The 26,060-nt window shown below is 43.1% G+C and overlaps 1 protein-coding gene across 1 annotated transcript in view; it reads right to left on the bottom strand.

Moving 5' to 3' along the window:
- The window catches only part of PAK5 (p21 (RAC1) activated kinase 5), a 90,404-nt gene that overhangs the window by 8,709 nt on the left and 55,635 nt on the right, over nt 1-26,060 (bottom strand). Inside the window, exons 3-5 of the mRNA XM_071740282.1 lie at nt 9,018-9,815; nt 2,833-3,324; nt 896-1,029 (exon numbers count right to left, since the gene is read on the bottom strand). Coding sequence (XP_071596383.1) covers nt 896-1,029; nt 2,833-3,324; nt 9,018-9,815 — 1,424 coding nt within the window. The remainder of the gene's footprint in view (nt 1-895; nt 1,030-2,832; nt 3,325-9,017; nt 9,816-26,060) is intronic.

The raw sequence follows: 26,060 nt of genomic DNA, 5'->3' as shown, positions 1-26,060 counted from the left end.
AATTCAAGAAAAACTTCTTCTTCTCTATCTTATTTTGTCCTGCTTATGAGGAAAAGATGAGATGTAAAGAGGGCTGTAAATTCTATTATCTCCACTCAGAAGAACAGTTCCATCCACTACAGCTTCTGTGCTGGAGAATGGCTTTGTTTGAAGGTACAATATTAACTGAAGTGTGAAAACACACTGTAAGCACAAATATTCTGATACAAAGATCCTTTTCCCATATTGTCTTTGACTTGGTTTGCAGCTAACATTCCTGGCAGCATAGTTACATAGCTTATGAGTAAGGACAGTAAACACCCTTATAACCTGACGTAGCTATGACAGCAAAAACAACAACACAGACTGCCAAACAAGGAAAAGAAGCTGTTTTGGCTTTTTTTTTTTCTTTTTTTTTTTTTTTTCCCCATTTAAAGAATTAATGAATAAAAGTCATCTCACTGCTAAATTATCTTCTAAAGCACTGGCAAATCCCCACATACCAGCAAGCCCTTTTAGATGTTTCTCTTCCCTTCTATTTAAAAAAATCCAGTACTGGCAGGTACTCATCAGCCATGGCGTATTTGTGTTGGTAAAGTCAGCATCTAAGTATGTCTGTGTATATATATATGTAGTCCATATGTAGGTTTATTTAGATACACAGACCATATACAGCTATATACATACATAAATACACATATTTTTCCATTAGTGCACATTGTATGCATGTATTTTTGTACGTATATACAAATATACAGAAAAAAAAAGGTATATAGAGGCAGGAAGTACCCGGCCTCCCTCAGTTGAAGGTGAGGGATGAGTGGTGTGGTCTGAAAGGATCTGTGAAGGAAAGCTGCAGCACCTCCCTTCTGTGGCATTGACACTGCTGGTCCCTGGCTCAGGACCCCCAACTCACCTCGTGTGGGTCACGATGTCGGTCAAAGCGCCGCCCTCCAGGAACTCCATCACAACCCAGAGCTCATCGCCAACCAGGTAACTGTTGTACATGTCAACCACGTTTTCATGATGGTAATCTCTCATGATGACAACCTGTGAGGAAGACAGAATTGCTACAGGCAGCATCTGACACTTGTTTTCACCTTCTTTTTCACTCTACTTTTCTCTTTGTGTTTAGTAAACGTTCTTCCATGAATCATGCCCTCCCTAATCCTTGTCGAAGCCAAGGACAAACCAAATCAACAAATTTACATAAAACTAACAGTCATCGTAAATGTGTTAAGAAAGAGGAAGAATCTTTGGTTGCTGAACTGTAAGTGGTAGATAAATGTGGGGTTTTTTTACGCTGCATTTTTTTGTTCCCAGTTGCTTTCAGCACAACAGAGATTAATTTTCTTTTTGACCCGACCAGATCGCTCAACCCATCAAAGGCATCTTCAGCATGCATCAAATGGTACTTTGCCATGCAAATTTTAACAGAATTCTGGACACACAGGGCATATTCCTAAAACGATTCAAATCCCACAGCCAGAAGGGGCTGTACGGAACTGGGATCACAGCAGGAGCAGCCCAGCTAAAGTGATGACCAAGACCATGTGGTAGTGAGGGACATCAGAAAAGTGATCAGGAAATAAAGCGACAGGCAGATAAGGACATAATAGACAGAGGAATTTCAGCACTGTTAAAAATAAATTTTCAGATGACACGAGTGACTGGAGCGTGTCAGGGCAGCAGCTTGGTCCTGCACAGCATGTAAGGCCTGCTTCAAGATGTTGCCATTCAAGATATGCTTGGTTAGAGCTTCCACAAAGCAATTCAGTGCAGCCTCCCGGCATAGGCAAAAGAAAGCCAAATACCCAGCACAGTCAGGGACTGTGCAAATGAAAACTGTGTCAACCTTGTTAAAAAATAACATTTTAATTAAAAAATGTTACATTTTAAAAGGTTTTTAAGAAACTATTGTGTCACAGGCTGGGGAGGATATTTTCACACTTAAAATACAGGGAAAAAATTCTATAAGCAAAGGGTTTGTTCTCATGAGAGGTTTCCATGGGGAGCTGCAACGTTTTTGGCATTGATCAGCATATTCACAAGTGATCATGAAAAGGGAGTGGAGAACATACACCACTAGCTTCTTTAAGGCAGTGAGGAGGAAAATGGAGAAACTCTGAAGCACCAAGCAAACAGGTGAAAAAAATGGCAAACCAGCATTCCTAAATTGTAAATAATGTACATGAGGAAAACAATCATCCATGAGCAGGAGAGGAATGAGGGAGGAAACCAAAAAGTACATTTATTCCAGAATATGGTGTTCATGCTTCTTTAGGAGTCAGGCTAGTTTGGAACCTCCGTCTCAGAAGAATAAACTATAAAAAAAAAGGTCAGAAAAAGGGCTATGTCTATGCACTTGACAGGCTGCATGGACCAGCCAATAGGTTTCTTAGCTATTTATCCTGACTTTCCACTGTTACAAGTTTAAAGCCAGGAGGAGATACGTAGGTCATTTGAAACTGGACTGCTTATAGAGTATTTATACAGCATAGATATGTGTGGAACTCATCAGCTCTTTTAGAAAGACAATGATTTGGCTCTTGACGTTGCCATTTGGCCCACTTGCTGAATTGCTGAATTTGGTCTCCTGCTGAATCTACCACCTACAAAACCTGTCACACCACCCAAGGCAACAAACCTATGGAGACAGGCTGAGAGAGTTGGGGTTCTTCAGCCTGGAGAAGGCTCCAGGGAGACCTTAGAACAGCTTTCCAGGACCTGAAGGGCTTACAGGAAAGCCAGGGAGGGACTTTTTATAAGGGTATGGAGTGACAGGACAAGGGCATCATCTAGATGCTCTTTAAGGCCCTTTCCAACTGAAACCTTCCTGTGATTCTGTGATACCTCATTGAAGAGCAGCTCCCTCCTCTGCTGTTTTCTGAGATCCATCTTCTTCACAGCGACTTGCTTTCCTGTGTGCTTCTCAGTAGCAATGCAGACAATCCCTGTGGAGCCCTCCCCAATCTTGATGAAGTTGTCCAAGTACTCTCGGGGGTCACCGGGGCTGACCACAAGCTGCAGGGCAGCTCTGAACTGTTCATGGGACACCCTGGAGGGCTGCTGGTCTGAGGAGGATCCCCAGCTGGGTGGAGGATAAGCACCTGACGTGATACTTGGGGAGCTGGGGTAGGAGGCGGTGGAAATATAGGGAGAGCTGGGCTGGAGAGATGGCTGGTGATAGTGGGATGCTTTGTGATAGACCAGTGGGTACTGGTAGCTGCTGCCTGAATAGCTGACTTTGCTCTGACTTTGAGGTAGCTTTACTGGGCCCCTGGGGTAGGTGTCTGATCCAGAGAGTGGTGGGCTCACGACCAGCTGGGCTCGATCATAATCCACCTGCAACACAAAAGCAGAGGAGTGAAGATGGGTGAACAGACTCATTTCTAGCTGGCCATCCAGCCCTCACCACTCAGTTCATTTTTGGTGTCCCTAAAGTTCCTTGGTGTGGTGCTGGCACAACATGCTCCAGCAGGTACCTGTTCCCAATGTGACGCTGCTGCCCTGCATCTGAAGAAACCACTGAGTTCTATGCTCTCATCAGCACTCAAATGAGACCAGGAAAGACCACAATATCTTTTGTGCATCTCAGATACATTTTTCTGTCCAAGTATCTGTTTGTAGATACAATCATCTTATTTCTTTAATGGAAGCGTATGCTCCAAGAGGTACATTTGCTCCCTGGGCCATTTCCTCCTAGAATTCCTCCCTCCCACAACCAGCAGCCCTTTGGCAAACTCCAATTCATGTCTTTCCATTCAAATACCAGTTCCTGGTATTTGACTCTCAGCCCTTAATCCATCCTTATGCTTTTCACCAGCAATTCAAGAAAGAGCCAACCTCTTCTTGTGGTGGTGGTACCCTGAAATCCCCATCACGTCCTGCAGTGCCCTGCTACCATCTGCTGTTTGAGACTGCACACCCGAGTATGATGAGGAGCATAATTCAATTTGCCATTTCTTAAATAATTTTCCAGGGTGACGTGCTACGTAACGAGTGTCACAAACCCACTGACTTTCATCTGAAATCTGAGACAATCACAGAGGAAATTATGCTGATGGGAGGCCTTCTCCATTTGTAGGTTCCTTTCTGTCTCCTTATTTTCGAAGCTTTTTTAAGCTTCTTACACTAAAAGCAGATGAATATTTCTCATTTCCAAACATAAATTTGCTTCCATCCAAACTAAAAAAAAAAAATAAAATTAAATTATTAATACAAAAAACTCATCCAAAATAAGACTGCAATTTTTTTCCTGCAGGAAAGAGCATTTCCACATTTACGATTCACCATATGTGACTCCTCATGATGTATAGAGCACCTCAGGGCAGGGGGGTGGTTTGACACAGGCTCATGATGTAGCACAATCACAAATAATTATGGCAATGAATTCATTTAATCAATCAATTTCGGTGGCGGTGCACAGGGGTGGACAGAGCAGCAAACTCTACACAGCTCAGGGTTGCTACTATTACCGCTGGCTGCCAGCCAGCAGTCCCTGATCCATGTTAGTTAAATGCACATTAATCTGAATTTGGCAGTGTAATCAAGGACCCAACTGAACTGTGAAATTGAATTCTGCGGTGGAACATCATTTGACCATTTTATGCTAAGACTGCAAAAAAAAAAAAAAAAAATCTGCCGCAGCATCAATTTATCACCGTAGGCAGCTGCACGGCGAGGAGGAGCTTCTAGATGGAGTCGTGGGGAGAAAAGCCTCTGAGAGTAGTATTTTAGCATTACTTTCCCACCTCATGCGTGAGCCAGACGTGCTCATTGTTACATTTGGTCTCACAGGGAAGAGGGAATGCCTCTCCAGAGGGGCTCCTCTGAGATTTCCCTGGGAAACGTGAGACTCGCACGCTGGCAGCCATCGGCCACACGGAGCATCCAGCGAGCACGTAGCTGTGTTGTACAACCATCTCCTAGGATGCTGCTTTTGCTTAAGCAAAACATTCACGTGATTAAACCACAACTGCGCTTACTCCGTCAGGCAGGGGGTATCCGTAAAATGGAAGAGGGTGAGAGACATGATGGATTTTGTGAAGGACATTACATCTGCCAAATTAACATGGAAAAGTGCTCAGATGGTTTGGTGGAAGGAATGGAACTCAATCTAGCCCTGTCCTATATATCTGTGTACATAGGAACACATAAATTATTGCTTTGGCTGTAAATACGCTGGGGTTTTTTTGCTTTTTTTTTTTCGTTTAGAAATTTTAACTGGAAAAATCCACACTACTGAATTAATTGAGGTTTTGCCCGTGCCTGGTATTTCTGAGCAAATCCTAAGCTTAACATGTTCCCCAAAACAAATTCCATGGTGAAATTTTAAAATGAAAGTTCAGGGTGGGTAGTATACTTGCTAAGGATTTTTGAAAGCTTTTTGAAGTGAGCATTGCAGTACAATATAAACCCATTCAGGTCCTGAATCCCATGACATAACGATCCAGGAGCTAAAATGAGTAAACCAGCTGCACCTCTCCTCCACGGCTGTGTCCTGACGTGGTATTTTCCATCCCGGCAAGATCGAACCCGCTTTATGCTACTACTAATTCAATTTCTGCTACTGAATGCAATTACCTCCTGAAAAGAAATTCTTTAAAGACTACAAAGGGAAGAAGAAACTGGCCCTGCTCTCATTTAGGATCGGGTCAAGGGAGCAGCCAGAGCTCTGACATGACATCCATCAGGGTGCTGCAGAGCGAGGCAATCCCTGCTGCCGCTGCCAGGCTTCACTTCCCTGGCTCCCAGCATCCCCCCCCCCCCATCCCAGCTCTTCCCATTTTTAAAAGGTGCTCATAACCTCCCATTTCAGATCATTTAGACTCCGCTGCTGTGGGGCCCCACCTGGAGTACTGTCACCACTTCTGGAGTCCCCAAATGGAAGAAGAAGATGGAGCTGTTGGGAGTGAGTCCAGAGGAGGGCCACAAAGATGAGCAGAGGGCTGGAGCACCTCTGCTATGAAGACAGGGTGAGAGAGTTGGGGTTGTTCAGCCTGGAGAAGAGAAAGCTCCAGGGAGACTTTATAGTGTTCTTCCAGTGCCTGAAGCGGCTACAGGAAAGGTGGGGAGGGACTTTTTACAAGGGCACGTAGCGAGAGAATAAGGGAGGATGGTTTTAAACTAGAGGAGAGGATATTTAGGTTAGATATGAGGAAGAAATTTTTTTCTACAAGGGTGGTGAGACACTGGCACCCTGGGCCAGTCTAGAGAAACTGGCAGTCGCATCCCTTGAAGTGCTCCAGGCCAGGTTGGGTGGGGCTTGAAGCAACCAAGCAACCTCTAGTGGGAGGTGTCCCTGCCCATGCAGGGGGGTCAGAACTAGGTGATCAAGGTCTCTTCCAACCCAAAACATATTGTTATTCTGTGATTTCAGTTTCCACTCTGATGCCCATTTTGTATTGCAGGTGGTGGAAACCTCCTTGTTGGCAAGGGCTATGTACATTCCTGGAAAGGCGAGCTGCTGAACAGCCTTTCATCCCTGTCTGCTCCACAGTCAGAGTGTGGCAAAGATGGCAGTGGCAGCCCAGACCCTCCTCGAGGAACAGCAATCCCCAGGTGAGACAGGCTCACCTTTCAGTAAGGGTGTAACACATTTTAGAGTCACAAGAATCATAGAGTCATAGATGCAGGAAAATGTGCTGAGCCAGGTGAGAGAGAAAAAAATAGGACAAATAGGACAAAACCTTTGCATAAGAAGCAGACTTGGTGGGATGGGTTTGATGTTGTGTACCGGTAGAGACATAACCTCCATGTTATGAAGGTAACAGAAGCTGCAACCCCACCAAGTGTCAGAGGAGTTGGTCTGCAGGAACAGGAGAGCAGGTGAGTAACACAGGTGGGAGAAACACATGAGCCTCCAGCTTGCTACATCTCAATGGGCCCATGCACAGCAATGGCCAAGCCCTGCACTGCAAAAGTCTTTGGATGTAATACCTCTGAAATCACTGATCATGAAAGAGCACAAAACTTTGTTCTATCTGTCATCTATCACCAGCAATTAATACTGAAGTAAGTCTTCTTTTTACACTTACAAGCCAAAATGAACATCTTTATTAAACGCATTTCAAAGCCACAGATTTACGTCTGCAGACTTTTTCACCACTTACTTTTTCTCCTATACTTCAAAAGCCAATCTCGTTTGTAAAATATCTGATTCAAGACCTGATTCTCATTTAGTAAACCCATTTGATGAACCATTATCTTACTAATGCCTCCTTGAAAAGAAGACTCCTCAGCAATCATCCAAGACAAGAAACTTCTATTCAGTTCCAGGAGCTGGGGATGGGTTTGGGAACTGGAAACTGCTGCATTTAACAGTGAATCATCAAGTTTCAATACACCAAGGCTCTAGGAGTGTTTTCGATGCTCCGAGGAGAGGAACAGCTCACAATGAATCTTGCACGGAGGCATCTTTTTTTTTTTAACAAAATGGGATAGTTTTCCAACTGTCTAAAGTGCTTTTGAGTTCTGTAAAATGTACTTGTCTTCTGCCCTACTGATTGGTGTAAAAATGGCAGCTGCTGGTGCAAGAGAGTCAGTGAATTACTAGATTTGTCCTCCCTTCTGAACTCTGATAAAGTGATTGTTTTTTAAATGAAGAAAATGGCAGCCCGTTCCAGGCTTCCCTCACAACTTCCAGAATCCATATCTAATGCTATGCTCCAGCGCACAGTTCACAACCCACACACATCCCTCCCACCAGAGCCCAAGCCACAGAAAGGCATGCAAAAAGACCTGGTAACTTTCCTACTCCCCCCACTAATTTATCCTCAATCTCCAAAGCCCAGCTTCAGGTTTTAATGCGCTGTGGAATAAAAATGCATCACCTTCCCTTTACTGTGAGGCACTGGTTATAAATCTGCACCCCCAGAACAGCAAAGCAGCCCAAACCTGAGCAAGCAAGACACAGGCTATCATGGAATTGCAGAGACCTGGGACAACTTCTAGGTCTGCAGCTGGACAGAACCATGTTCTCATCTGATCACTGATCAGATGGATCATCATTGAATATCAGAGTGTATCTCACAACCTAACAAGCTACTGGCCTCGGCACATTTCTTAACTCACAGCAACCTAAGACTATTTCAGCCATGGAAAAATGAGCTATCATTTTGGTGCCCGTTGCTAGGGAAACTTGGTAATGTTCATTGCAATCTACACTGAAGGAAAAATACCTCCTGTAGAATATTAGTTGTTTAGGTAGGCCATCACTGTAGCTATGTGACTAGACATGTAAGAAAAGCATTATTATCTTAACTGAACAGTTACAGCAAACTCTTGCAAGTAGGGTAGGATAGCTTGTATGGGTAATGTTCCTCAAGTGTCTTTAAAAAGGCAGACCAGGTCACAGATTCGTGCATTGCAGCTGCCTGTATATATGATGGTTGAAGTGCTTTTTTTGCACCATAACCCCTTTTTTAAAAAAACTGAATCTAAAATGTTGAAATTTTGTGAAATAAATTGCTTCAAATTAATTTCACTGCTTACAAACAAAGTGGAGGGGGTAAACTGTGGCAAAAGGTTAGTAAACCTTGTACTATAAATATAGCATAAGTACAACATAAATATTAAAATGAAAGGATTCTGCCTTGCACATTAACAATTCAAATGTGAAAGTACCTGACATACAAATCAGACCAGCTCCTGATCTTCCTCTGAGATCTGAGCAAGCGTACAATCTCCTAACACTACAAAAACCACCCAATAACTTGAGGTTATTGGGAATTTCAGATAAAACCCCCATAAACCTGGGCAGCTCCAAACCTTTCTTTTAATAAGTATCTTACACCCTCTGGTCCTTGAAATCCATTTTCAGACATCCAAGTAAAGCACATGGGTTTTCACACCTGCCGAGGGGCAGCCACACAGCCCCCAGGGACATTACCGACACTTTCAGCATCGCATACCCCACCCAGCACAGCTCCTGGCCCTTCACTTTTTGTATGATGTGCTTAATTTTTCCCGCTCCCATTTTAGAGAGGTGGATCCCTTCCCTGGCAGTGGTTTCACCAGGGATGATGCCACATTACCTTGGGGATGCCTGCTGCCGTTTCGGACAAGCGGGGGTAGGTGTAGGAGCTGTAGGAATGTCCTTGCTGGTGTGCTTTAAAAGCGCTCGCTCCATAGGGCATGGCCGGCTCCTGCAGACCAGAGCCTGACCTGGACCTCTGCCTCATTGCTGGCTGAGGGCTTGCTGGGTCCACGTAGGATGACTTTGGCCTCTTGTCGTAGTCGTCCTTGCCCAGGCCATGTCCCCAGTCGCTGTCGCTATACTCCAGCCTCTCCCTGGGGCACTCGCTCTGCACGGATGCTCGGGACGAGGCGTAAGGAAAGGGATCTCTATAGTCCAGGGAGGATCCACTGGGGATCCGCTGATACTCCAGCTTCAGGCCGCCGTATTCCAGTGGTCTGGGCTTTGTCTCTAGGTGCGGGTGGTAATCTGGGAGGAATCTAGAGAGGTCTGGCTGCAGGGGTGTCACTTCTGAGTAATAGATGTCCCGGGAAGCCACCTTTATCATGTGCCCATTCTGCTTGGCGGCATAGCTCCCTTTGTAGTACCTGTCTAACTCTTCCCCGTAGAGAGACTTATCTCGATATTTTTCCACGACATAGTCTGCTGTAGTGTCTGACTCGCTGGAGTACTGGGAATATGTAATGTAACCATTTTCCTCCTGGCGCCTTGGCACGTGGTTTGCATTTCCTTGGTGGTGGGTGGGTGGACTTTCCTTCCGCAGGGAATTGGATCGCGTCACCGAGATATTGTCGAACTCTTCCAGCAGGCCGTTGATTGAAGTATCCTTTCGAGGCTTATTTCCTCTAACAATAGTCTGGGAATAAAAAATTGTTTTGGTTAAATACTGATTTTTGTTTTGTTTGTGACCAAGAAAACGACTGAAAAGAAAAAAAACTCTCTAATTCACCCAGAAATGCTGGTATTGATGGGTTATACTCTGCAGTCATGTACCTCAGAATAATCCATTGCTAGAAAAAAATCTCTCAATAAATACCTACAAAGTAACATGCAGAAATGCATAAACAAAGAGGAGTTAAAATCAGTGTACATCATAAACTGAGATTTGGCATGCTACTCCAAGGCACTCTTAAAAAGCCCAATTTAAGACATGGGTGTTTAGCAGCCAACATGAGAGATGTTTAAAACCACTACTTATTTATTTATTCTTGTTCACAGAAATCAGAGTGTTAGGGGTTGGAAAGGACCTCAAGAAATCCTCAAGTCCATCCCCCCTGCCAGAGCAGGACCACCTAACGTAGTGCAGTGTTCAGTTGTCCACATCAAGCCAAACTGTTGGGTTGAGTCTGATTTACAGGATGGATAAGTGAAACAAAAATGGTTCAGCAGTCACTTCTACATGTTATTTTAACAAACTGCTGGAATGCAAAGCAGCATATAGTTCAGTAGGTACTGGGTTTGGTTGTTTTTGTTGGATTTTTACAAAATGGTATATTCCCAGGTAGCAGAATTACTGGGGATCACCTTAATTAACTTGAAAGACTTGGAGAAGAGAGAAAAATAATACGTAACTAGGTCTCCTTCTTAAAATACATCCAGCAAACCACTGTACACAAGCATGGGTCTGGGATGTCCCCACCACAGATGCCATGTAGTGGCAGTGGAGGTGGCCCCTTTGTGTCCTAATATTGTTAAGTCTTCTACAGATCCCCCAGACACGGATAATGAGTGCACAGGAGCATCACAGAGATGAGTTTGCTCCTACTGACTGCCCACAACCTCCTGCCCATCCCTACTCTTTTCTTTCTCCAGCACCCAGGTTCCTCGTAGAATGGAAGGTAAGCAGAGCTTGGTTACAGCTCTCCTTCCAGAAAGACTGGCTATTTTTAGCTAGTACCATTTGAAGGCTGTAACATGTGGCTGCATACATTTTTCAGCAGTTGACTCCCATGGAGCCTTGTTTCACATTTATAAACACCTCATATGAACAAGATGTAGAGATTAAGGGCCGGGGCCATAAATCAGCGCAGCTCTACCGAAAACGCATTTACTTTGCTGATTTACTTCAGCTTAACATCTAGAGCTGTATCTTATTTCACTTGATCAGTTTTTAAGCAGAGTTTTCTTTGGTCATTCCCAAGGAGAATGGGCCCTCTGCGAGCAGCAGCCTGCCTATGCTGCATGCTGGCCACGGCATACCAGATGCCAGTCATGGCATATCAGACACTGGCCATGGCATATCGGTGCTGTCATTGCCATACGAGACACCAACATATACCATGGTGTCCAGCCTGACCACTTGGCCCTCCATTCATTGCAACACTGACAGAGAAGGCACAGAGAGGCTGCTCAGTCCCTGCTTGAAAGCACTCAGTGGCTCGAACTTCACCAAAATACATATTTCATCACGAATAAAATCCCTTTTTCACAAAATTAACAGCAATGTGCATCTCTGTTATTCAGCAAAAGGCAGCTGAGACAAGCAGTCCTGACCTCACACTCGTCCCTCCTCTAATTTATGTTTGTAATTACTTGTCTAGTTTGCTATTTTGAAGCTGGTAGTGATACCAAACCAACAGCACAGCAAAAACAAGGGACAGCAAATAGATCACTCCTTTTGCTTCTGAAACCATTCAGTGAGAATGGAATTGGTTTCATTCTGCTACAGCCGCTTTGGCAGGATGACTGCATGATCATTCATATTTAATTACCATATAATAAACCAGCAACATTTGACAATGAAATGGTTATAACTGCAAACAAGATTGAAATACCCAACCATCACCCCGCTTCCCTGGCATGAATGCATGCCAAGGAGTAAAATGCCAATTTAATCCTCTCTGTGGGACTGGCCTTCACAAAGGAGAGGTTTCCTCAAGCAATCCTGCACAAAAGGACCTCTGAGCCAGAGGGAGCTCCTGGGAGCAATGGGGTCCCTTTGGTTACAGGAATGAGGAGGTTTCCCTCCTCTCCTCCAAGCAGATGCTCTCCGCAAACAGGATTTTTAGATACCTTCAGAAGGAAGATACAGAAAAATGCAGCTGAGGACTTATGCAATAGGGAATTCTGCAGACACGTATATGCTTCGCAGCCACCTTTTTGATTATGAGGATTTTTAAAAAGTACTCATCATAAAATGGTCCTGTAGGAAACCCTGATTTGCAAAAAAAAAACCCAAACCAAAACATTTGCCCATTCTGATGAAGCAGTCTTGGTTAGCAGTGGGACCTCAGTGCTGTCTCATCCTGACTGATGAAGTTAATGGGATTAAGAATTAAAACCCTTTTATTTTCTCCCAGCTCTTTGAGGATAACCACTGACAAACACCAACTTGCAGGGGAGACAGCTGTAATTCAGGCTCCTCTCTAGCAGTAAACAGAGCCGGTGCAAGGGAAGGATAAAACTTACCTACCACAAAGGCACATTTTCTACAGAATAGCCAGTGTTTTAGTACAGTTAATAACAATTATTAATATTATCAATTATGATAATTACTTACTATTACAACTAATGATATTTCTATTTGCTTTGGCTTGTTTTTAGATTTAGCACTCCCCTTATGTGAAAGGACATACATCTTGTGAGGTGCCCCTCTGGCTAAATCAGACAGACTATACAAGATTGATTTTTTTCCCAAGGAAATATCCAGCATTGTTTCCATATAAGAAAGGAATTACATTTATATATATATTACATATATAATATATATATATTATCTACCTACTTGTATAGACTTTTTTTCTAAATTTTTTAACCACTTACTTGTCCCCAAACTTTTAAACATAAGGAATCTTAGAAGTTGCTGCAGGTAATGTAAGTAGTTGAAAGAAAAAGATAGCAAAAGCAAAAGTAGATAGTTAAAAGCTCAGCATTATTTGTGAAGGTTGATGAACTAAAGATTTATGATGCTTTTCTTTCTGTCTATTTGGATCATAAAATGGAAACCTGTACAACTGCCTGGCATGCAGGAAAAACAGAGATGGAGCCCTACTGCAGGTGCAGCTTTCACTGGGTTTACCACAGAAAGATGGGATTTGTTAGTTGATACCCCATGTTTATTAGAGGGCATATTTTAGAGCATTGTGCAATTTAGGAGGGATCAATGTTACAAGAGATGAAGGAGTGCTGGTGAATTTTATGCTGCTGTCACCATAATACATTAAAATCGACGGGGCACAATCTCTGTGAATTAAAACACGGTCCTCTGAAGCTGTACTTCTCATTTCATTTCCATTGCTCTCTGGACAGGTTTGGCGTTTGCTCCGGAGCCCAGTGACAGTAGACATCCTTCATGGTGTTTCTGTAGCAGTCTGTCCTCCAGTGATAAGCTATAATGGATCTGTCTGTAAGAAATGCTGTCTTGTCTTGTTTCCAAAAGGAGATGAAAAACAGCTTCTATGCTCAAATAGTGCATTAACCTTGACAATAATGAAGTGGGTAATTAACTTTTTTTGCCCTAATACGACCTTGCATTTATTGTCTTTAAAACTACTATACTTTACATGCTGGTTCAAATATATCATCCTTTGTCCTCCTGGAGTTGGGTTTTCAGAAGTCAATGAGGATTTAAAATTTCTGTGATGTGCAGGGTGAAAAAAAAAGTCTTTCAGGGAAACATTGCCTTATAAACAGCCAATCTAAACTCTGATTTTGCTTCTAGCTTGCTTATCCCTTCATTTTTATTATAAATAAACTAAAAGCACAACCTATGGCTATCTGGAAATAATTTTTTTCTTAAGAAAAAGGTAATAAAGCACAGCTGGTCAAAGTCATATAAGTATAAGCAATGGTATTATTGGTAATTTATCTTCTCGTGTTGCAAGATGTTTGAAGTATTTGAAGCCATGTTCATCATATTCCTTGGGGCAAGGCAATGTGAGCAGCTCTATCCTGGGGAGAAAAACTGATCCTTGTCATCAGATCAGATGGAAAACTCTGGCTTTCCCTAGAAGTAGCCATTTCACAGCTGCAAATAAGGGTGCAAGAGATGTCAAGGTTCTTCATTTGATCTATTCTCACCAGAAGAAGAGGCTGGGAGATCTCAGACCAAGCACAGTCCTTAGAGGATCTCAAAATAGCTGGAGACCCTCAAAACTCCTGGAAATGGCCACAAGCATGCATCAAAAAACTACTTTTCTTCCAGCAGCCAAGGGATACCATGAAGTGGGCTCCCCTCCTTTATTTGTGAGGCCAAATTTTAAGTCTGAGCTGCCATCTTGAGGGATGACACAAGGACTAGGCTCAAAGAGGAAGATAGGAACTGAGAGATAAAGACCTGCCCACAGTCTCTCACAGCTGACTTTACACAGATAAATAAATATACTTCCAGGAAGAAACAGCAATGAAACTGAAAGCCCATCGATCACAAAGCTCAGCTGGGATACAGAACAGATGTTTTAAAATAAGCCGGCCCACTGTTTCACTTAAGAGCTTTCCTCCATTGAATGTTCACTTGAGGAGTAGTTCTAACCTCTGAGTCACCTTTCCAAATGATGGTGTTGGACCCATCCTTCCAATCCTGTTGCACTCCAGTGAACGCTTAATTAGACCTGAATGGGAAAGCTTCATGAGAAAAGACTTAAAAACATTTCTGTACCTCCATCCCTATTTTGCCCACCTGCATTATAGCAGGTTGTGCTTGCCATATTATTGGCACAAGTGCTAAACCAATGCTCCTTTGCCATCTGCAGGGAGTGAGATTGAGCATCAACCTTGGACATTACAGAGAAGTCTGTGTTTAAAAGAAAGTGCACAAGTCCTATTTTTTTGACAAAAGGGGTTTGGAGATAGGATTAAGGATTGGGTCTGTGCTGAAGTCACGTTCCTCTCCTCTGCCTTTCCTCTCGCCTAATGTAGGTTCAAGTGTCTTGGTGAACTCATTCATACATCACACTTCCCAAAAGTACCAGGGTTAGGAAGTTGGAGACTTGTCCTCTAGGTCCTGGCACAGTGGACCTAGCCTTGGGTGACTCGTCCACTCAGCTGTCAGACCCACTCCTCACTGGCAGCCACCCCTGGGCTCTCTCTCTCCTTGGGTGTCGTCTGCTCCCACCACCAGTGCAGGGTCCTCTTCATAACTACATCTCTGCCACGTCTGTACGGCTGCACCACGAGGGAGGTAACTGGATGTATTTGCTGCTTTGAAGTCTGAAACCTGGGTCATACCAAAGCCCACCTTCTGGCTGTGGGACCACCCAATTTCATCCAGAGTTAGAATTGGAGGTGGTATGAATTGTGGGAAAGAAAGACAAGTCCTGCAATTGGGCAGCTGCTTCCTGACCTCAGCAGGCAATGCACACAAGCAAAGAGACAGTCAGACCAGCACCGGTGATAGGCACCAACCAAACACCTCATTTCCCCCTGGTAATACAAAACATTAACCTAAATGGGAAGTTTAGGGTGCTGGAGTCATAGAGCATCACCCTGAGAACAAGCCTTTTGCTGCAAAAGCTCATCAGACACATGGTGAGAAATAGTGCTGGACAGGAAGAGATGTCATTTATTCCTCTGCAACCTCCAGTAGTGTCCTATGGGTTCTGCTCCAGTTTTGATCTACAGCTAGTCTACAAAATGGCTGCTACTATGAGTTACTCACAAGGAATATCCAACAGTCAGGAACGTATTTCAGAACATTTTTTCCTGAAGCCTGTAATTTAGAGCTTGGTTTACATCTGGAAGACTCAGAGTTTACGACAATTTCTGTTAAGAATTCCTTCTCAATGTTATATATTCTCATTCTGCCAATACCACTACTACTAGTAGTACCACTACTACTAAATTAAAAGTTCCCATCTGGGGGAAGCAGTTCTGCAAATTCTACTGGTGTTTGATGCCTCAGCTGAGAGAAAAGGAGCAGGTTGCAGCTCCATGATCTTTACATCATAGAATCACCCAGCAAAATCAGAAGTGTGAGACTGTGTCACTTGCCCCTTATTGTGAAGTGTCTAAGCACACAAGCCATGATCCTGTTTGATTAATTCCTCTAATTTCTTTCTAGGAGATGCAGCAATTCCTGTTAGGGACAGCTCTTAGAGAGGATCTTTCCTATGCACAGAAGAGATTAAATATAAATGAAAACTCTTGAAGGAAAACTCCAGGTAACACCACACTTTGCCAGGGGAGGTAACATCAGTTAAGAAACACCCCCCTCAGAGGGGCTGATTTACCTGTTCTGTGGGAAGTTCTCCACTGGAATTGTGATTCTAGTTTCCTTAATATGGGGCTAGAGATGTTGATCTTGGGGAAGGATAACACTGGGCTATTTGACTGGGCTATTCTGCTACTGCAAGACTGTGCCCTTGTCTCTCTACTAAATTCAATGGAATAAAAAAGTGGTAACACTCACAGTTTCTTTTTTAGAAGAGGGACAGGTTCCAGAGATTCCTTCTCATGCACCCACCTAGACAAAAATATCTCTTGCTTGCTACCTGACAAAAAACTGTGGTTGCTCCAGTCTGAGCTCTGCTATATGAGCTGGTGGGGCTTGTCCATATAGGCTGGACTGAACAGGTCAGACGAGCCACCATTCACCACACCAGCTACACAGAGACCCATGAAATAGACCCATCAAAGCTGCATTGTATTTCTGAGTGAACACTGTCATCACTGAATTTTTTTTTTTTTTTTTTTTGCTTCTATACAGCAAATTCACTGCACATCAGAGAGCTGAGCTGGGTAATACGCAGCCTTCAGATGCATGTATCCAATATTACCACATTATTTAACCTGATACTGGCAATAGCACAGGATAGGAGAGAAGCTGAGAAAAGCACTGGCATGGCCACGTATTAATTACTGAAAGATTTAGCTGATGATGATGATGTAGAAGTGAAATTCACTCACCCTGAAAAACATACATTACAATGGATCAAAGTAAATAAAGGCACAGCTCAAGGTTTGAAGGAAGTGCAATACACTAAACAACGCTAGTGCCAGCTGTTTAAAATTATTCAAAAGTAAAATGGTGGAAAACTATAAGAAAATGCTAAGTAAAACAGCACTGTGTAATTTGTCACCCTTCACAGCAGTTTTAAGTTAGTTGCCATAACAACAAGAGCATCATAGTCACATCCACCAGTAATTCTACTGACAATTTAAAAGACAGTAACTTTAAGAAAACATTTACTTTCAAAATTCCCCATAAATATATGCATTCTAGTAATTTTTCCTTCTCTTTTTTTTTTTTCTAATATACAAAAATGGCTGTTATATGTAATTTGAAATGCTATTAAAGAATATTAAATGTCCAAAATATTCCATGTCTACTCAAAAAACATCAGGTACATTTAATTTTATACATAGTATATCCACACAGACCTCTCAAACACAAACCAAATGAGTGAAATGTGACTTAGAAGTTTTAGTTTGAGGATGAGTTATACAAACATGTCACAGGGTGAGGAACGGAGACACCTCAAAACCACAGCATTTCTGTTTCATAGGAATAAGGATTATTCAAAATTTTCTTTTATTCCAACACGGAATGAAAAAGTAAAATGTCGCAGAAGATGGAATTACTTAGAAACATTAACTGCAGGAACTTTAACTGTCCTCTTAATTCTGTTAAATTTTCCTAAGGCTGAGAGTGCACCTGGCTTCTGCACCAGGCAGCATGCTGGGGAAGTTATGGAGGACCCTGCAGCCATGGCACCCCAGAGCTTTCCAATGGGGCTGACTTCAGAGGCAGCTCAAAATCACAGAGCAAAGTTGGGGATATTGAAGAGAAATGCCAGAAATCCTTCCCTCCAAGAAACACGAGTTTTTTTTTTTGTTTTTGTAAAACCCAGGAAGGAGCAGATTGAAAACCTGGAACTTGTCACAGCTCCAGGACAAAAGATTGCTACAGGCAGGGCTGTGTGACCTGAACAGGGTTATATTCAAATAAATGACAGAGTTAAGGGCAGATAATATAAAGCAATAAACCTCCAGTGTCTCTAACTGGTATTTCAGAACTCTGGGCTTGTGCTATGGGATAGATGCCTCTGCACAGTACCTATTCTTCCTCAGCCCAGGATGCAGATGCAGGGAAAAGGAGATGAAGTAAGTGGTAGCAGCAATCCTGATGACTCCTTCCGTGACGGCATCAGTATTTTTTAAGCAAAAGCCTTGCAAAAATGCATCTTGAACAAGGTGTGAACTGACCTCTCCTCAACAACACGGACTGCTGCACATTGCTTTGAGTCTGGTGCAACCATTCACATCAAGAGAGAAACTGGAGGAAGGTGAGATTAAAAAAAAGGACCCTCGTGGGGCTTAGGGTTAGCCCACATGGCTGCACAGTTTTCTGAAGCCCTCTCTGCAGTCACAAGACAACCATCACCAACATTAACATTGTACCTGCAAGCTGTCCTTAGTCTTTCTATAGCCAAAGTGTGACACCATCGGCTGATACTAATCTAGAGGACAGTAAGGTGTTGGTGTGGGATATTCATAGGGAAAGGAGCCCTGCAGCAGGGCGGGTGACATAACACACAGAGCTCCATCATTTTGGTCTTACAACCCCATTCATTTATCCTAACAACTAACAGAGTACAGGGGAAGTCACTGTCACCACACAGAATGAAGTTTTACATCACTTAAGAAAGCCCAAGGAGAGGGACACTCTATAATTCATACAGCTGCAAAGCAGCATAAACCATCCTTGAGGCTCAGGTGATATTTCCATGTGTGAAGTTCGCCTCGTGCCCTAAATATGCCCACTAACAAATGCAAGGTTGATGGAGCATTAACCCAATTAATGGTCTGATCCCAGCACCTTTTTCTCAGTGAAAGATTTCTGGCTGCAGTTTGATGGAGATTTCTGAAATATTTAAGTAAATTCCAGTGTGATAAAATGTTATGCTAGGGAAGTAATTGCCTTTATCTGACAGCTCTGGCAGTCGGGTGCTTGCTTAAAGAGAACAGAGGCTCTTGGGTCACCTCACTACAGTCAGGGTCATCTCCTCGCTTTTAATTAAAATGAGGATTTTGACAGTTTGATAATTTAGAAGAAACAATTTGAACTGCTACTACTTTTTGCTGTGACTTACCACAGTGAAAGAGGCTCTATACACAGCAGATACCCCTTGAAGACAAAGTCAACATTTCTGTTTCAGCACGTAGGGAGGCCAGCTCCAGCAGCTCCCTGTGCTCCAGAAGGCACAGTGCAGGGCTAGGAATTACCTTCCCTCTTCATAAATCACCAGACCAAGGCAGCAAGTGGAAGAAGATGCTGATGAGTGCCTGGGTCCCAAGAAGCCGGCATTTCACAGATTGACGGGACTCACCTCACACGAGTCCAGAAAATTATCACGACCTGGTGTGGCACCACATAAATATGTTTTTTACACACCTCCACAGATGGGAATTCAACTATCTATTCCACATTTTATGGACTCCTTCATCTTCTGAAACCTCATTTTGATTTCAGAGAACTAAGGAATTTGTATTAGCAAAAGAAAACCAGAATACTTTCATATGCACTGCTAATTGCAGTATTATTTCCTCTAAGGAAGTATATCAGCTTTCCTTTTCAAGGAAAGCTATCAAATGGGAAGTGCAGCAATAGAAATGGCCTAGGTAAATGGTACTAAAATGAGTGATTCCCACCTTTAAAAGTGGACATAGAGCAAAGAAAATGTAACAGGTCAAATTTCCAAGGCAGATGAAAGACATAAGGAGCTTCCTGAGCTGATGTTTTGATTACTCAGTCTAGTAAATGAGAAGTGCAAGTCAAACACCTTCTCAATGGGAAACAAACTGCGGCAGATGGCTTCAGAGGATGCTCTGCAGCAGAGTAACTTGCAGGGGTGATGCCTGGCACAGCACCACAAGATCTCATTTACAAGAAACTGCTGAAACATTTCTAAGGTAATCGTGATTTGGTTTGATTTGATTTGCTGGGCAGCACCACCGCCAAGCACACTCTGTCCCCAGCGGCAGATTGGTCCTGACACGTTTAATAAATTAATCTGCCTGACAAAGTGCTGCTCCCTCCCCTCCCTCTGATCCCCCCAGACAGCATGGGAAGTCAGGAAGAAGAAGAAAGGGCGTGCAGCCACTGCTGATGAGAGAGAAATGGGGCTGCTACCCCCGTCCCAGGGCTTGAGATGGGATTCAGACTGGATCCCTTGCCCCAGAGCTTTTTTCTGGGGTGGTACATAAGAGCCAGCATGTTTATACCAGTTTTCTATGCCTATATATGCCTATGCTCCTGGTGAGTGCTACTTCATGAGGAAGTGTAAGTCTTAGCAGTAAGGATCCTCACTCATGCTGTGATCAGTGGGAATTATTAAATGAAAGCTAGGACACAGATAGCAATTACTGTTTCGTTCAAACTACAGAACTCTAAAATTCAGTCTATTGCTATTCTTTTAACTGTGTGATCCTGATAGCTAAGTAAAGCCTGTTGGATCTGATCTTGGCAATTAAAAGCAGAAATTCTCATCTTAAATAGAATCATACAATTGGAGAATGCTTTGGGTTGCAAGGGACCTTAAAGATCACCTAGTTCCAAATTATGGCCAGGGACACCTCCCATTAGACCAGGTTGTTCTTAGTTTCACAGACCAGTATCTGAAGTGCTTAATTTTTTTTATTTTTTGACACGCAAAATTCATCCCACTGACAACAGAAAAGGCATTTAGAAGTCTCTGCAGGTAAGTCAGTGCTGTTCTCCCATAATACACAGCACTTGTCTAGTGTAATTGGTTCCTGCGTGAAGGGGAAGACAAGAAAGAAAGAGCAGTGAAGCATTTTAAAACTCCTAGGGAGCCACTAAAGCCCAGATGTAATAATATCAGAGCACAAGATACAAACCAAGACACATTTACACCTGGAACTTCATCTCCACAGGTAAATAAGCTGCTGGGCAACATTATTTTGCCCCATTCCTACTAGTGTGTTTGAGCTAAGATCTGCCAGGATTGAATACACTTTGGCTAAGATAATTTAATGGGACTATAACCAGTATAGTTCCTGTTCTGGACTACGATGGACCAAAACAAGTTCATTAGTAGACTTAGGAAAAAATATATCATAGAGATGCATAGAATGTATAGTTATTGAATGATTATTGCTATTGCACGATTAAACGCAAATGGAAGTAGCAAACACTGTCCTAATGCCAATGTGGAGTGCTAATGCTGTGTGCCCAATTTTATATGGAAATCCCCTCCACAGTCCCCTTTAGAAGTGCTCTCAAACGTCCATTTTGAACATCAGGATGCCCAAGCAGGTTTTTCCTGACTTCTGTTGTAGGGGTCTGCTTTTAACACTCAGGGAGATGAATTTGGAGAGATTGCTTGCTGCCATCTAGTGTTTCCCACTGCCAACCATCGATGAAATTCCAGCATCAATGCAACTTTCTACCTGAGGGATGTCAGCAGCACTACTGGAGGTTTGGCCAGTCTATGGAAATACAAAATTTCCTGGGGTGTTTTATTCCATCAGCTTCCTCAGCTGAGCCAAGCGAGAGCTCTCTGGACTATCTGACTGAAGCTTGGTAAAACACATTCAGCCTTTTCACATGTTTACCAGAGAAAGCATCTGATGCTTACACTTTACTGTTTATTTTCCACTCTTTGCTCCAGGGGATCACTGCCATGGTACAAGAGACAGAAGGACCCCACTGCTGCAGCAGCCACCCTGAAGCACCACCTCTGCCTGCCCCAAATCCTCAGAGACCTTATGGGTCAGCACACGGAAAGTTTTGGAGGCAAAACGCTCAGTAAAAGAAATGGAAACAGCAACCATGTTAGAAGTGATGGAGCCAGAGCCTTCCAACTCCTGGCAGCAAGCTGGGATCGTGGCGCATTTATCAAGGCAGGGAAGAAAGTGAGAGGAGCTTCTGGAACAAGTTTTCTACAAGTCTGTCTCCAGAGGCTAACTTCCACATTAAAAAAAGAACCTGATTACAAATGTCCTTGCTCAGGATCTAATTCCTGTCTCTTTTCATGTTATTCAGCACTACCTGGAGAGTATTCCCAGTCTGGTATTCCCAGAGGAGACTAGATTAAATTGAAATGCTGTCACTGCCTTTGCCTCTTTTATGTGTAGACCTACAGGTTAACGTGTTTCTGGAGCTCTAAAGCAGTCTGCTCCAGCAGAGAGAGATCACAAACTTTAAATTTACTTTCAATCTCTACTTAGCATATTGCAAAGTTTTGCCTGCCCGTGTTGAGCTCTCTCTAATAAAACTGAAGTGTGCCTCACATTAGTCCAACACTACAATTACTTAAAATCACAATGCAAACAGTATTTAAAAAAATTATTTTACTAACTGTGTTAGAGAAAGCTACTTTCCCTCACAGAAGTAAAAAGATGGCCAAGGATTTATGAGAAACATCCTTAGATCTCCATCCTGGAGAGGGCAAACTCTCACACTACTCCAGGGAAGGGTTTCACAAACTCAGGACTGTGCAGGTGGAGGTGCAAGCCTGCCATCAAGTATCTGCAGGAGTAGGCTAATAGCTGCACAAGCTCCTTAGGGATTTTGGGGACCTTTTAGATGAGGGACATGATCAGCAGGTAACTGATGACCACCCCTTCAATGCAGAAGAGCAAAATGATGCACTTGAAGTCTTAGGGCAGTCCCGAGCTTGTTTACACAGTCCAACATGGACCAAAGCATCACTCACTACCCAGCCATACCTGTAGTATTTATTCTGTGTGGTGGGAGAGATTTTTTCATTTGCAACCCTTGTAGTTCTCTAGTTTGGCCAGGTCCTCCTTGTAAGCCCTGCTGCTGGCATCTACAGTTCAGCTACAGACAGGTACTCCAAATGTGAAAAATTGATTCTTTGGTTCACTAGCTGAAAAACTGAGGAACATTTTGTGGTATGAGTCAATCTGAAACAATAATGATGCTAATTTTTCTTCTACAAATTAAAGTCTAAAGAAACAACATCAAGTCAGGCTGGATGAAATACTTCAATAGGGTGAAGTGCAATGGTAGGAAAATGAAAGCTGCTGCTAAAAAGTCGATTGGGAACTTTAATGTTCAGAAAGACAGAAACTCAGAATTACAAAGAACTGGGAATGCATCAGGTAAAAGCACAATGGGAATAGGTGCTTCTATAAGATAGTATAGTACAATATAGAACAGAACAGAGTATTTCAGTTGCAAAGAACCTACCATTATCATCTAGTCCAATTGCCTGACCAATTCAGGGATGATCAAGTTAAAGCATGCAATTAAGGAAATTGTCCAAATGCCTCTTAAACACTGACAGGCTTGGCTTGGTTTTATGATGACTCTAGGTTGCCAGTGTAACACTGTAGTAAAAAAAATCCATGCATCAATTACTGTACTTTTGATAGATGAAGATTTATTAATGTTACTGAATGGATATGGATATGGGTATGGAGAAGACCTGAGGAGGGTGCAAAGAAAGGCAAAGCTGGGATTATTGGAACAATAGAACTCACCTCCCCTAACTTGTCCCTGGGCAGTTTTTCACCTCACCTGACCTCCCCACCCAGGGTCCACCGATGGAGAGGGATGTGCAGCTCCCACCACGGTGGTTGCCAGAAGACAAGCTGCTTGTAACAGCCTTGCTCTGGGCTGCTTCTCAGAGAACTTCTCATCTAAGACTGTTTGGATCTTTGAAAGCAAAATATTTCAACATTTTCACAAAACAGCCTGAAACAAATATCATCTGATCTCCAATACATCCTCTTCCAGCCGATACTTCTTGCAGTGAAACTGCACTTTGCAGAAAATGGATTAGTAATCTAAAACATTGCTTCCTATTCTTTTATCTGGGCATTTTTTCTCTTGTTGAACTCAACCTCACAGCAGCAGTAATCAATATTCTTCTAAAGGAATTACAAAACACCCTATCATTTTCTGAAACCATACAATCAGAAACAAAACCAAAAGTAATTTCCTCTGTGTAATGTAGTCTTTAGAACATATTAACCCAGTGATATAGATTATAAAAAAATTCTGAGCTGTGTACTTCTGGTATTTATTGATCCTGTGGCTGATTTTTACTTGTTTGGTGACAGACTTCCTGCAAGATTACATGAATTTGGCAACCTGGTTCTTCTCAGACCAAGTGAACGTTGCAGTAAGACACATGCAAGGACACTAGGTGGCATCTTTGTATTATATCTGTACAGGGGGGTATGGAGATTAACTGAAGTAGTATTGTCACTTAAAATCAAATATCCCTCAAGAGTGAAGAATCGCCCCTTTGAAAGAAAAAGCTTCTACTTGACTATCTTGTCATAATTTCTTCTGGCACCATGTAGCAGCAAATGCATTCCTGCTTAGTGATCAAAATAAACTGAAAGTGGGGCTCCCTTACAGGACAATTGCAAATCTGACCATAACCACTGATTAAAATAAATCACAGAAGAACTGAGGCTGGAAAGGACCTAAGCAGGTATCATCCAGTCCAGCCTCCTTCTCAGAGCAGGCCTAATACAAAAGTCCAGTCAGCCTATTCATCAAGTTTTGCCCTCTCCAAAAGCTAAGAGATCCCATATCCCCTCTTGGCTCCTGTCCCATTGCTCAACCACACTTGCTGGTAAAATATTTTCCTTTCACTGAGAATTTCCTGTGGTGCAAGGTGTTGGCTCTTGCCTGTTTTGGAGATGCCCCCCTCCACCTTCTCTCCTCCTGGCTGAGCACGTGCCAGATCAAATGTGGGAGACACCAGTTATTAAGGATGAATTTCGATTATGTGGTTACAAGAAAGGTCCACGAGATGTCAGCAGCCTTCCAGCTCCTCTCCCAGTAGCAGCAGTGCTGTGGGTCCACAGCATCCTGGTGGGATGGGAGGGAGTCAGCCTTCTTCAAGCAAGAACTTCAGACTGTCTCATCTAAAGAGGTACAAATTAGGTACGGGAGGAACAAATTAGAAGTAGCTATCAAGAAGAAGAGGTAAAAATCTGGAAGATAGGTCAGTAAAACCACCGCTCTGTCTATCTGCCCCCAAGCTGTAAGCAAAGCCTTCTACAACTCTTTATTTCTAAATCCCCCTTTTTCTGGTCAGGCTGGTCCTGGTGCAATTCCAGCAGGAGGAGAGGGCTGGGAGTCACCTAATGAGAGCTGGGCACTTCCGACCACTCGGGCCCTGTCTGGGGCCCCAGATCATCTCCTCTCTTTGAGGTCTTTGGCCACTCAGCATGACCGTGCAGAGCTCTGTGCAAACACTCTGTGACCTCCACCTAAGTATGTAAATGAAGGGGAAAAAAACCACCTTAAATCCAGCTTGAATTTCAGTGCTGGAAATACTTCAGGAAACCAGATAGGATGGGGAAGAGAAACACCCAATTTTCTTTCTATCAACATGCACAGTAAACAGAAACTTTGAGATTCATGTCTGAGCTATTAAAAGGGCCATAACTAGTAACTAATTTTCTGATTATTTTTTTTTCCAGAGTAGTAGAGAGGTGGAAATACAGCAGTAGAAGCTTAGAAAGTTTTTAAAATTACAGTTAACTTGCCAGGATTGGGGTCAAGGTTTTAGAAGCAGAAGTAAGAACAAACCCCTAAAACCAGTAAGACAAACCATATAGGTTATATCAATATATAAACATGAGGATGAAAGTGAGAGAGAAAAGCCAACAACCATCTGCTCTGTCCCTTGCAGAAATGCTCTGCCCTGAAACACCGATGCATTGCTGGACACCAGGTAAATGACCTGCTGCAGGTTAATGGCACAATTAATATGCATCCCAAATTAATGCACATCTCAGCCTAGCCGTGGGGCATTCAAGGGCATGTTGGTGGATGGAAAGGATGATGTTTCCTCTACTCTTAAGGCAGCTCAACCTGCAAGGCACAGAGGAGGCAGGCGCCTTCCATTTTGCTGCCAATACAGCATCAAAGTTGAGCTGAGGATCTCGCTCTGCATGGCCAAGCTGTGCAAATGCTCACGTCAGTGCATATCAAATATCACAGGGCAGCAAAAGCAGTAATCCCCTTATACCCTGGGTTTCCAAGGGAAGAAAATGGGGAAGAAAATTCAAAAAACATGAAGTTCCACCATATCGGCATGGTTAGATTTACTGCCATGTGCTCAGGGGAGAAGGACATGCGGTGGTACCAGCAGGATGGATTCAGTCCTCTTGATGCCTCTATACATCTGGCCACCTGAATATTCACAGCTAC

Source organism: Heliangelus exortis, chromosome 3, assembly GCF_036169615.1.
Source record: "Heliangelus exortis chromosome 3, bHelExo1.hap1, whole genome shotgun sequence".
NCBI classification, from domain to species: domain Eukaryota; kingdom Metazoa; phylum Chordata; class Aves; order Apodiformes; family Trochilidae; genus Heliangelus; species Heliangelus exortis.
This window is presented reverse-complemented; position numbering and strand designations above follow the sequence as displayed.